This window comes from Podarcis bocagei (genome assembly GCF_964188305.1).
Source record: "Podarcis bocagei genome assembly, chromosome: 14".
Classification (NCBI taxonomy): Eukaryota; Metazoa; Chordata; class Lepidosauria; order Squamata; family Lacertidae; genus Podarcis; species Podarcis bocagei.
The window spans coordinates 37793595-37806967 of NC_138139.1; the positions used below are offsets into that span (position 1 = coordinate 37793595).

The window sequence follows — 13373 nt, forward strand, 5'->3', positions numbered from 1 at the left end:
TTTATTTTATATACCACTCGAATGTAATACAATAAAACCCCAGAGCTTATTTACAAAAATAACAAATTTAAAATGGCTAAGTGTGATGATGGAGCAGTGTATTATTCAGTTGTGGTTTCCCCCACCCTCACCCCCCATCCTCTTAGTAATATCAAGTCCATTTTCTTGCATAAGATAGGAACATAGGGTTGTGGCCCTCCAAGTCATACTCAAGAATGGACCCACTGCAATAGATCCAAGTTAGTTTTGTCCATTAATTTCAGTGGATCGACTCTTAAGTAGAGCTTGGCATTGGAGACAAGCCATAGGAAGTTGCCTTATACTGAGTCAGGCTGTTGACCCCTTTATGTCAGTTCTGGTCTGGGTCTGTCCAGGATTTCAGGCAGGGGCCCCTCCCAGCCCTATCAGGAGATACCAGAGATTGAACCCAGGACCTTCTGCATGCAAAGCAGCTTCCCTGTCACTGAGCCACAGCCCTTCCCCATCACCCTCTTCACTGCCTGTGTGTATATCTCCAGGGAGGGAGGCTGTTTCTGAATAGCAGTCTTGATCACTGGCTGCTGATAATGCACATCAGTGTCTGTGCAACTTGCACTCAGTTGACTGCCCTTAAAAAAATGTTGGGAGATGGAGGTGTTTGTTAGCGGTGCATGTGAAAGCACCCTATCTCTATCCCTTCAAAACCAGGAAGAACACTGCCAGTGAGAGTCCTCCTTTTTGCATTTTCTCTGCTCTGCAATTAATCTCCTTTGCATGAACTAATCTGTGTGTCTGAAGCAAATGTGGCGTTTCTGGATTCTTCCTTGGTACCTTTGTGATCTACGCTGGCCTAAGGAGAACGGGGCATGGGGAATGGCAGCAGCTAGCGAAAGAGGTGGGGGGCTTCAAGCAAGACGAGGCAATGGTAGTATTAGAAAGCAAGTTGAGAATTGTAGATGAATATGTTGGGCTGGCTTGGTAAATGGAGACCGTAGCGATCGCTGCAAGCCATGAGGCTGCTGTCACCAATCAAGCCCCCTCCACCTGCTTTGGATAGCATCTCTCATCAGCCTCAGTCAGCACAGATGTTGGCAAATGTTGGGATAAGCCATGGCAGAAGGCATGGAGTTGGGTATGGCAGATGGGAGGAGGAGATGAGGCAAATAAGAGAGGAACATGAGAGGCCTTGCTGCAGTGCAATCTTATGCAGCTCTACTCAGTAAGTAAGCTTAATTGAGTGTGTGTGCAGGTTTGTAGTCTTGTCAATTGATCTACTGCATTTACTTGAATCTAATGTGCCATTGAATCTAATGCGCACCCTAATGTTCATGATGTAATTTGGCCAAGAAAGGTGCGCTTTACATTTGAGTTAATGTGGTATTTAGCTCAGTATTGTCCGCACAATGACTGGCAGTAGTTTTTCAGGCAGGGCTCTTCCCCAGTCCTTATTTGGAGATGCTGGGGGTTGAACCTGTGACCTTCTGTATGCAAAGCAGGTGTCCTGCCACTCAGATACCAGCCCCTTCCAGCCTGAAGGAAATGATTGCATTAGATCGGTGTGGTGAGATCAAAGGCTTATGACAGTATTGCAAACATTGTGAATGGAGATGTCATGTATTCTGAGAACCCCCTTTTCATACTGCTTCATAGATTTCCAGCAATTATCTTATGCTGAATGTCCAACATCCCTAACTCCTTCTGGTGGATGTTCACAAGGGGAAGTCACAGAAGGCATGGTTTGGGGAAGAGATGGTGTGACAGTGGAGGCTGCTATATCAGGGCAAGTGGAGCACTGGCCCTCTAACCTCAGCCTACCCTCAGCCAGCCCCCACCTGCCCACTCCGACACATTGCCAGTCTAAGGAATAGCACAGCCAATCAGCTTCCTTCTCCTTAGGCTCCGGGTTGCCCCTTGTAGCACTCAGCAGGGAGGAGGAGGGCGACAAAAGTTGGCTTTGACTCTAGTTCTGGCTGTGCCTGTCATTGGCTCTGGGTCCACCTACTGTTGGTCCCTCCCCCTGTCTTCCGCCTTACCAGTTCAAGTGGGCAGCAGCCACCTCTGAACATGGCAAGGACGTCTTGGTGCCATGTGCCACTGCCAACAGGGACCTGCGGCCATTGCTGGCTGCGTGTGCCTGTATGACATGCCTACTGCTAAAGTATATTCAAATCCATGTTGCCGTTTTTACACACAGATGCCTCCCCTTTCTCTCCACTGGAACTTAGGTTGTAGATGCCAAGAAGAGGCTGACCTTTGTTTGCATGTTTCCCTGTACAGCACTGCATGCATTAAGGGTGCTATATATAGAATCTCAGCATTGAAAAGGACCTCCAATACCTTTTAGTGACTCTCTGTTGATGCAAGAAGCCCACTCCTACAGCTTCTCTGATAGGCGGCTACCCAGCTTAAAAACCTATCGCAACGGTCAATCCATTCCTCTCTGTGTGTTTGCATATATTATGTTCTGCTCTTAAGGACCAGCCCTACCATTAGGCAAAGTGAAGCAGTCGCCTCAGGTGGTGGATGCTGGCAGGTGGGTGGCGGCAGCAGCAGCAGCAGCACCTTCAGCCATTCCTGCTGAGCCTCCTGGGCATTCTCCTCTGGTGGAGGTCAGAGCTATGTGTGCTAGAGACTTGTTATGCACCCCCTAAACTAGCCTGCTGCCTTCATGTGTGGTGGAGACACAATCCCTTTCCCAGTGTTGAAGCAAGATTAAAGTCCCAGTCCAGGCCACACTTGCGCCAAACATTTAAAGCACTATGCTGCCATGTTAACAGCCATGGCTTATCCCAAAGCATTCTGGGAACTGTCATTTGTTATGGGTTCTGAGAGTTGTTAGGAGACCCTTTCTTCCTCTCACAGAGCTACAGTTCCCCAAGTGCTTTAACAATCAATTCACCTTTCCCAATGAACTCTGAGAGAAGCGCTGGCTGTTAATGTGGCACCATAGTGCTTTAAATGCATGGTGCAGATGTGACCCCAGTCAGATTCTGCTCTTGGAATTGTGGGAGATGGGGGACAGATGCCCTCTTGTCCTTTGCCTCAGTGGATAAAAATATTTTGGGCAAGCTGTTGCTCCTAAGTGTTATATATCTTAGCAGTTAAAACGTAGTCCCTGAAACAGATACACACACCTCTAGAGGTCAGAAAAGGTGATGCCACGATTTGGGCTAGAAACCTTTTCCCTAGGGGTGACCTTTAAGAGTTCTCTCAGCCCCCCTACTTACTAGGTTTGGGTTCTCCTCTCTCTGCTTCTTGTCGTGTTTCCAGTCATCCTTCCGGCCCCTTCTCCTCTTTCTCTGACAGAAGCTCCTGCTTAGAAAGATGGCCAAGGCACGTCCAGCCTTGTTTCGTAGTGGGGCTTTTTCAGGTGTGTGCATTTGGCTTCACCTCTGTGTGCCACAGACCTTTTCTGTGGTGCTCCTGTTGGAGGTACGTTGCTTGGCACTCCCTGCACCTTGCTATCGGGGGTTCAGATGCCCGCTTGGCTGACAGGTGGGTTTAAATCCAGCAGAAGCCGAAAGTCCCACCACGCTCAAGTTCTATTCTTAGCCTCGGGATCTGTTTTCAGGACTGGCCAGCAAACGGACGCGGGGGGAAGAGGAGCGGTGGACACTCCTGCAGGCACCGCAGAGGGCCCGTTTTGTTCCGTTCCGATGTTGCAGCGCTGCTAAAAACGTGTGCCGAAAAGATGTTGCCTCTGGCTGGGTTTAGATTTGGGGCGGGATGGGGTGGGACATGGGCTGCATGGCCTGTGTTGTGCATTTGTGCCGTGAATTGTAAAGGATATGCCCCTGCCGCTCTGTCTTCGCTTGCTTCCTGTTTCGCTTGTTGCTCTTGGGTGTCAGTTTTCCTGACTTAGTTTTCCTGTTGTTCATTCCACAGTCCAAATAAGAGGCTCTCAAGCAAGAAGGTAGCCAGGTATGCTCTGATGTTCCTTTTACTCTCCCTGCGCTTGCTCTCAAAGCCCACTCGACAGCTTCCTTGCATGGGTCCCCCCCCCATGTGGTGGGGGTCACTCTTTCTCCTTCCACCTTCTCTTTTCAGTGACTGCATGAGGGCAGTTTCTTTCCTTGTTTTTTTAAAAAAGTACATCTCCTGAGCAGTTACATCTTTCGGCCTTGCATGCTAGAAGTGCATGTGGGTGGTCTTTGTTTGGTATGTTTTCTCCTTGTCCCAGAGGGAATGGATGAAGGTACTCCTGGAGGCTCTATTTATATTTTGCTTGGATTTGAGGAGTCTTGCAGTTTGGGAGGGTTGTCATTTTTTTCCTCGTCTGCGGGGGGCTGGTGGAGAAGGGGGACACAGCGAACCCGCATTTCCACACTGGGTACAGAGGAGGGGGCTTCTCTCCTCCCTATAGCCTGTTTGGTTTCTCTGCTGGGTGCTCAGGAGGGCCGGATTGCTTGACCTGTCCTCCATCTGCCCTACTCACCAACTGACATGCTGCTCCTTGTTACCAGTCTAGCACTTAAATTTGGAAGGCTACCTTGTCTCAGGGGTAAAAGCTGCAAGGCATCTGCCCAGCGTACCTTGGGAGACTGCTTTCTCCACGTGGGGCTCTCCCGTTAAAGCATCTCAGACATCCACCAGCACACACTTTATTTTAATGATTATTCTCTACACATAGGTTGCAAAAAGAACAAAGTGTGAGAAAGGGCATTCTTGGGGCTTCTTCCTGCTCTGGCTCGCTCTCTTCCCCCAACCCGCCATTATGGAATAGCAACCTGCTGCTGATTTGCCAAAATTCAACCAGAGCATGTGGATACCCATCTGTTGGTCCGCCCTTCGGGACTCACGATTAAACTATGAAAGTTGCACAAGGGGTGGGTGTTCTTCACTGGATTAGGTGTTGCTTTTGCTGCCATTTTGGGTCTGGGAAAAGGGGTTAGCTTTAATCAGAGTAACCCACTGAAATTAACGGACATGGTGAACTTAGTTCCTTTCTTTTCAATAGGTCTACTCTGACTAAAACTTAGGTGGATACATTTAAGCAGCTAAAACACCAGCAACTGCCTCCCCCAGAGTAGGTGATACACACACACACACACACACACACACACACACACACAGTCCTCCATCTATTTTTAAATTCTATTCTATTTATTACATTTATACCCAACCTGAGCCTCTGAAGTGAAGAGATAGAGGAGCATTTAAAAACTACATGGGAGGGACTCCTCACACACCCCAGCCCTAGGTAACATCCATGAGAGGTGCCTATAAGACTGGAGCTTTTACATCACTTTCCTCGTTTATTGGGGGGCAGGATGCAGCTCACCAACCCTCTCATGCCAGCTGGCCAGTGGAACCAGTTTCTTTCCGACATGAACACTGGTTGGGACAATATTGATTGCCCAGTCCCCGCTGTGTCCTCCTCCTGCCACCACAGCCAGAGGTAACTAACATCGCATCCTCCAAATAAATGCTGCTGGGCCCCAACTTCCATCAGCCCCACCTAACATGGACTAGTGGTTAGGGATGATGGGAGCTGTAGTCTAGCAACCTCTGGGTTAGGTTGGCTATCCCTGCCATATGGCCTGGCTCAGATTTAATGAGCCATCAGGAAGGAGGCTGTGCTTGCCCTCTTGCAGGGTGTTTGGGGTGGCATTTCTTTACCAAAGCTGATGGTATTCCTGGCTCTGCCTTGTTTGCAAGAGACAGGTTTTGCTGCTGTGGAGGGAGATCTGGAATGAGGTCCATAGCTTCCAAGCTGCCTGTATATATTTCATGTTTTCCTTTGGTTGATCAGCAGTGTAACTTTTATTAACCATCTGTAACCTATCATTAACCACCTCTTATTAACCACCCTTCAAACACTACAATGCGTTCACAGTCTCTTGGTGCATGAATTTCTGTATTAAGGCTTTGCATGGCGGGTGGGGAAGGCAGAGGACACCCAAAGCCTGCCTCCCCCTTGTCCTTTGGGTGGAATATTGAACACTCTTTAAGTGATAAAGTGCATTGCTAGTTAACCGCTGATAAATGTCTGACCTGGGTGTCGTGTCATAAAATGATGGCCTTTGGACCACAACAGAGGCACACAGGGAGAAGTGTTAAAATGGAAGCAGCTTCCATATGTGTGCGGGCGTAGAATCGTAGCATTGTAGAGTCGGAAGGGACCCTGAGGGTCATCTAGTCCAACCCTCTGCAATGCAGGAGCCTCAACATGATGGGAGGGCTTGTTTTATGAATTTGCTCTCTGCCTCCCAGCCTGCCTCTTAGGGAACACAGAAAGTTGCCTTATGCTTTCCACCTAGCTGAGTATGGTCTACACTGACTGCCAGTGGCTCCCCAGGGTTTTAGGCAAAGAAATTTCCTGCCCCTAGCTGAAAATGTGGGGATTCAACCTAGGAACTTCTGAATACAAGGCAGGTGCTGTGCTCCTGAGCTATAGCTCTTCCCACGAAGTAGATTAGACTGAAATACAGCCGCTTGCCCAAGGCTGTCTAATAGGCTTTAGAGTGGGTGAGGATTTGAATGTAGGATTCCCAGATGCAAAGGGGCCACTCCAGCAATTTATCCTGGGACGTCCAGCCTGCGAAGTATATATTCTGCAGCGTTGAGCCACGGTCCTTCCTCTTTCATGTTCTTTATTGCTCTTGAGAACGTGTTTTATCTCACTGCCATGAAGATCAGAAAGAAATTAAGTGGGAGAAAGTCAGATCTTAATCATCCCATATTCCAAAGAGCAAAGGGGAAAAGGTGTGTAAGTGTGGGTACCTGGTAATACGCTATTGTTCTTTCTGCCACCCCACAAAGGTGCCAGACAACCTTGTTCAGCTTAGAGGACTATCGAGGGATGCTGTGGGTGGGCAGGCAGTAGCCCGTGAAACAGAAGTGTTTGGGGTTTTTTAATTGAGAAATCCAACTCTGGTAGTCAGACAGGGCTTCTGAACTGCACTTGATGATGGAATCCCCTGCAGGAAGGGAAAGGAGCAAGGTGGAAATGTTAACCCATGCACAACTGTGCTAGTTCGGTGTTCTCTGTGATGATGGTCCTTCTAATTGTCTTCTTGCTTTGGATCGGCCTGGTCTGTCTTCGTTATAGGCACCTTCACCAGACAGGAACCCTCCCTCTGGATGTCATGGAGGAACCCTTCCGGAACAACACCGAATGCCTGGAAGAGGACATCACTGATAAGGTGGGTGTGTTTTACAGCTGGAAAGCATTACTGTTAGAGTGTATGGAAGCAAATGCTTTCTTCTCTGTCTGTCTGTCTGTCTGTCTGTCTGTCTGTCTCTCTGTTAAAGATCTGGATATGTGTCTCCTGATCAGGAGGAGACTAACACAGACCAGTGACTCATACAGAGAGGCAGCAGACACCCTCCTCCCATAAGGGTGTAATGCTGCTCCAGTACTGCTCCAGACAATTTCGGGCTCCCATCAGCCCCAGCCTGCATGGCCACTGGGATGCTTTACTTTTTATGTGTTTAGAAAAATTTCTAACCCATCCTTTATTAAAGGCCACAGGTTCCCTATTCATGATTATAAGAAGGCCACCCCCCACTTTCCCAGCTGCTGCTGCTGCTGCTGCTGCTGCTGCTGCTGCTGCGGTGCACTGGCTTAGGATATGCGAGCATCCAGCATCTTAAGGGTTTTGAAACAGCAGCCCTGATCATTGACTCAAATGGATTACCAAGAAGGAGCATTCTAGTTTTAAATCTCTCCCAAAAGGTGAGGCTTTGGGTATTACAGACTAAGGAGCCAAGGATGATAATATGACGTTAAGCAAAGGACCATGAAGTGCGGAGGAAACAAAGTGTGCAATTGGTTAGAGCTGCTTGCTCTTGAATTGGACCAAAACCTCTGGCCCCAGACTGGCTTTCATGCCCTATGGGTGAAGCAAGAAGGACAGGCCTTTTAATGCTTGACTCTCACTGCTCCTTCTGCAGGTGATCTTCCTAGAGAAAAGAGTGACAGAGCTGGAAAAGGACACGGCAGCAAATGGGGAGCAGCACAGCCGCTTAAAGCAGGAAAACCTACAGCTGGTGCACAGGTGAAAAGCGGGTGGGTGGGAGGTTGGCTTGCATGACAGGTGTCAGCTTTGAGACGAGCCTGTCTGTGTGTTCAGAAATGGCATGTGACACAGTTGTGTGGAATGACAGGGCTTGAGACATGACACAGCCCTATCAATCCTTAGTAGAATTTACTTCATCATGCTCTGTTATTTAGCTGGTGGAGACAATGAGAAAGAGGAGAACTGGTTCTGGTTTGGGGTGTATGAAAGCATCAAGGTCAACTCAGTGTTCCATTTTCCTCTATACTCAATATAATTTTTCTCTTTTATTTAGTTATTGTGGTTCTCTATTTTGGTAAGGTCTGTTAGGGTCCATGGCAGCTATATAAGTTGATCAACTTATAAAGCAGGGGACCCTTGGTTTAAACAAAGAAATTAGGCCAATGCTCAAATCATTGGGTGGGGGACATGATTCAGCTAATATTGTGAGGATAGGGTGTGCAGTTTTTGGATTTCATTATGGGCCTCATGCTTCATGCCCCAGTAATTTGGGTGTGGTGTGCATGTGTGCCATTTCAAATAGAATACTTCCTATTTACAGTGGTGCCTCGCAAGACGAAAAGAATCTGTTCCGCGAGTCTCTTCGTCTTGTGTTTTTTTCATCTTGCGAAGCAAGCCCATTAGCGGATTAGCGCTATTAGTGGCTTAGCGGGCTTAGCGGATCAGCTGTTAAACGGCTTAGCGAATCAGCTGTTAAGCGGCTTAGCGGATAAGCTGATAAGCGGCTTAGCGGATCAGCTGTTAAGCGGCTTAGGATCAGCTGATAAGCGGCTTAGCGGCTTGGGAAAAAGGGGGGGGAAACCCCGCAGGAACTCGCAAGACATTTTCGACTTGTGAAGCAAGCCCATAGGAAATTCGTTTTGCGAAGCACCTCCAAAACAGAAAACCCTTTCGTCTAGCGGGTTTTCCGTCTTGCGAGGCATTCGTCTTGCGGGGCACCACTGTATTTAAACACATTTTCTATGTTTCTAAGCATTTACAAAGAACTACCTGAAATAGTAAGCAAATAATACTGATGGGAGCGAACATTAAAAACAAATTTAACGTAGTATTTTGTCAAAATATAAATAAAACCAGCAACTTTAAAACAAGTATACACAATAAGAAAATTTTCTTAACTTCATGGTGAAATGACCCCTATACCAAATGTTATTTTCCTTCATTTGTGTGCAAAATGCTTTTTCGCCTGAACAGTTGTGCTCCAGGGGGAGTTGCCCTGTGGAGTGTCAGCCACTGAACTCCACAACCTCTCTATGTCTTCACAGAGCGAATGCCCTGGAGGAGCAGCTGAAAGAGCAGGAGCTGAAATCAGATGAGGTCCTCATGGATGAAATCCGGAAACAGCGGGATCTGCTGAGCAAGATGGAGCGAGAGAAGAGCATTGAGATCGAGAACCTCCAAGCCCGGTACGGTTGGCAAATGCGTGGAGACTCTGCTTAGGCACATCCATACTCGGGGTCATCCAGTTAACATTCATTGGCAGAAGATTCAGCACGTAAAAAAGGAAGCCTTTATTCGTACAACATATAGTTAACACGTGTTGGTGCTGGTGGGGCTACATTCCCCTTTGGACAGCCTTCTAGGGGTGGAGCAACCGATGTAAATTTTAGGCTTTGTACAGTTATTTGCACTCACACACACGTCTCTATTCTCCATCCAGGCAAGCGAGAAGAAAGATCAGGGTTCAAGGGCACACGAGGCCAGCCAAGGCCAGTGAGGGGTGTGGCCTGGGGAGAGTCACAAGGGCCAGGCAGAGAGGCCTCCTGCTTGCAGGGATGGCAGTACATTTCCAAGCTTATGCTTGTTTCTGTGAACTGCAGGATACAGCAGCTGGATGATGAGAACGGCGAACTTCGGTCCTGCGTCCCCTGCCTGAGAGCCAATATTGAGAGGCTAGAGGAGGTGAGGTGCCTCTGCCGGGCAGAGATTTTTGTAATATGCCTCTGTGTGCCTTAAAAATAAAAGGGGTGGTGTGCTTTCCTCTGGACCAGAACTTCTCAGCAGTAAAGAAAAATGCATATGGCTCTATGTTTCAGTGACACAGCATTAATTATCCCACCGTTACTCAGCATCCTTGCCTTCAGAGCAAGCTGTGCTCAGTTTGCTCTTGCCAGAGATGCTGCACACCTGCTTTAGGCCATACACTTATGCAAATCTCTGATTATTTGTCTCCCCCTGAGGTCAAATACTAGCCTTTCTCTGAATGCGAGCCTAGGCTGCCTTGTAACTTCAAACCTGTCACTTTTAGACTCCAATCCCTATGTTCACTTACCTTGTAGTAAACCCCACTGAATATAGCAGGGATTTCTTTGGAGTAAATATGCATAGAAATGTATGATGTATCCCCTGTGGTTTGCTATAGCGGTTATCCTAAGATGATACTGCATCAACTTTTTCTTATATGATCAAGTGGAAGGCTAGGCTAGGTTGGAGGGGTTGTGATTAGATTTTGGCTTAATTTTTATGGGGGCAGGGGGTGGGTCACCTGTAATCCAAGATACAAAACATAGTACAAGTGAGTGAGACTTTTATTTTGGGATGCAGTCTACAAGTGTTCAGCTCCTTCAGATAAGAGGAAAGGAAAGGAAAGGAAAGGGGAGAAGGGAATTTTGTAGCAGGTAATTGGTGATTTGCAAGTAGAGCTTGTATCCAAGTACAGGGTGAGTCTTTTAAAAGAGGCCCTGTGGAACATGTGTACTCTGTATCCATGGGGCCTCTTTTAAAGGACTCATCCTATATATACTGTAACTGGGAAATTAACATTGTATATGAATTCTGTGATTTTATACAAAATGGGCAATATGCACCAGTGGCGTAGCGTGGGGGGTGCCAGGGGTGCCGACCGCACCGGGCGCAACATCTGGGGGGGCGCGAGTCCAGAGGAAAGGGACAAGTTCCTTCCTCCGCCGGGCTCCCCGCCGCCACCGCCAGTCTTGCGCCCTAGCGCGCGCGCCCCCCGCCGTCGCTGTGGCTGCGCTCCGCTCACTGCTCGCAGGAGGAGCAGCCGCTGCAGCAGCGCCGACGCCGCCACCGACGCCTGGCCGGGCACGGGCAGCCTCTGCACCCTGCTGCCGCCGCCATCCCCTCGGCCCAGCCACAGGCGGCGGCTGCTTCTGCCTCCATCCTCCTCCGGGCAAGCAGCGTTGTTTGCACGGCAGCGCCAGCGGCAACTCGCAGGTTAGGGGTTGGGGGGGCGCAAATTACTTGCCTTGCCCCGGGTTAGGGGGCGCAAATTACTTGCGTTGCCCCGGGTGCTGACAACTCACGCTACGCCGCTGATATGCACAGATGGATTTCCCTTGGTATCAAAACCAGACATTCTGACACCTTGTTTCAAATATTAGCTAATAGTATGTGCCTTCAGTTTTTGTCCTTTTAACTTGAGAGTAATGGTTTCTGGATGATACATTTTTTAAAAAAGAAAGGTTCCTTGTCTCCTTCTCTAAAAATCTACACTTTTGTTTGTTCTATGATTTTCAGTCCAAAGGCTATTTTTGTCCTGCTTTTTGGAAGCTTAATTTGATTATTTTTGCTGCATTGTTGAATACTTAGGATATTGAGTTGAAACCTTCAGTTAGGCTTCTAGTTACTAATTGTTACTGGTAGCAAACAATTGTTTTGGTTAGATATTGAAAACTGGTGGTTATTCCATCATGTAAAGCATATCTGATCAACGTTTTAGAGAATGCTGAAAAAGACAGGCTGATAGTTGTGGTAAGAACTTATCTCAGAAACTTCTTTGCTGCTAGCTAGAAGTTTAATAGAAGAAGAAGAAGTTATTTTTTATTGCTTTTTTGCAACATGCATTGTCACTTTATTCCACTTAATAAGACACCAGTTTCTATAAATCTTTAAGGAGGGTTATGAAGACCAAGAGTGTACAACAATCTCGTAAAGTAGGCCAGTGTTACCTTCATGTTACAGATGCGGGTGGGGTGACAAAGCTGAGAGGAAGATATGCCTGAGGCCCCCTTTTACATTCATGTTTGGCCAAGGGGTCTCCCCTTTTTGCTGACTATATGAGGAGACAATTTCAAGCAGCATCCATAATAATAAAACCCAACTAATAGCATGTGTTCCCTTGTCTGGATCACTTGTGCATTTCTAACCCCTTTGCCTTGCTTAAAGCAGGTTTCTTATGTTCCTTGCTTGTTGTCATTCTGCCCTCTAGTGGCAGGCCAATGTTTTTAGTTGCCAACACAAATCCTGACATGGCTGATTGTGGGCTCCTCCTCAAGTCTGCTCTCAGCATCATGAACTGCTTGTGGACAGTGTGTCAGCTCAAACAGCCCTGAATTGGATACCAATGTTGTGTATTTTGGGATAGTGGGATATTAACTGAGCTTGGTAGCAATCAGTCCTGCAGTGTCCCTTTTCCAAGTGTGGGAAGGCATGGGGTCTTGCTGGACTTCAGAGGTGCTTGGAAGAGGTGAGAGTGTTGGGAGGGTTACAGTTTCATTTCCCTGGTGTTTTTTTTCAGGAGAAGCAGAAGTTGCTAGATGAAATAGAAGACCTCACAATGCAGCTCAATGAGGAGCAGGAGAACAAGAGGAAGTTGGGAGACAAGCTGACCCACGAGAGGCACCAGTTCCAAAAGGACAAGGAATCGACCCAGGAGGTGAGCAGACCCTAACCAGCCCCCTTGCAGCAAAGAGTCGCTTTGTGTGTATGGGTTAGTGCTCTTTGGTGATAGTCCTCCACTAATCTAGTTTGCCTCCCTTGCCTTGCAGTTGATTGAGGACCTCAGGAAACAGCTGGAGCACCTGCAGCTCTTCAAGCTGGAAGCAGAACAGCGAAGGGGCAGGAGCAGCAGCATAGGCCTCCAGGAATACAACAGCCGGACACGGGAGACAGAACTGGAACAAGAGATCAGGCGGCTCAAGCAGGTACTTGAGCTTCCCTTACAGACTTCTTTGCTATATTTGAATTGGGCACTGGGAGGAGAGAGCATTGTGGGTCTCAGTATAGCTCTACTGGCCCTGCATTTCAGAGACTGGTTCAAATTAAATGCAAGAGGATACTAAAAAAATGTGCTGGCTGGAACAACTAAAGGTCAGATGTTGGTGGAGAGAGGTCAAAATAAATGAGCAAGTTTATAACTAAACTGTTGAATCTTTGGTCCTTAAACCATTATTGTGCCCTTAGGATTTGGTATGTTGGCTAAGCAGAACAATTGTGCACTCATTAATCATATACACTTCTCCTAGCGGTATGCTAAAATAATCATTCCATGGCACATTATTCTTAAACTTAGATCTTCTGCCATTTACAGATCTTTTACAGATTGTAGGTGCCAAGTAATGTCATCCACATATCTGCAGAGCATATCTAGATGGTCAGCTTCTTTATAAGGCATCCCGCTGCAGGACCAAA

General features: G+C 47.6%; 1 protein-coding gene across 8 annotated transcripts in view; it reads left to right on the forward strand.

The window, feature by feature from the left end:
• Window positions 1-13373, forward strand: part of RAB11FIP3 (RAB11 family interacting protein 3) — a 90344-nt gene that overhangs the window by 71720 nt on the left and 5251 nt on the right. For 6 of the 8 annotated variants that reach the window (XM_081169859.1, XM_081169852.1, XM_081169853.1 and 3 more), the window contains 7 exons: window positions 3865-3900; window positions 7031-7124; window positions 7876-7979; window positions 9266-9406; window positions 9821-9902; window positions 12481-12618; window positions 12731-12886. In XM_081169859.1, the coding sequence (XP_081025985.1) occupies window positions 3865-3900; window positions 7031-7124; window positions 7876-7979; window positions 9266-9406; window positions 9821-9902; window positions 12481-12618; window positions 12731-12886 (751 nt within the window). The remainder of the gene's footprint in view (window positions 1-3864; window positions 3901-7030; window positions 7125-7875; window positions 7980-9265; window positions 9407-9820; window positions 9903-12480; window positions 12619-12730; window positions 12887-13373) is intronic. The other 2 variants (XM_081169855.1, XM_081169858.1) reach the window with 1 other exon arrangement.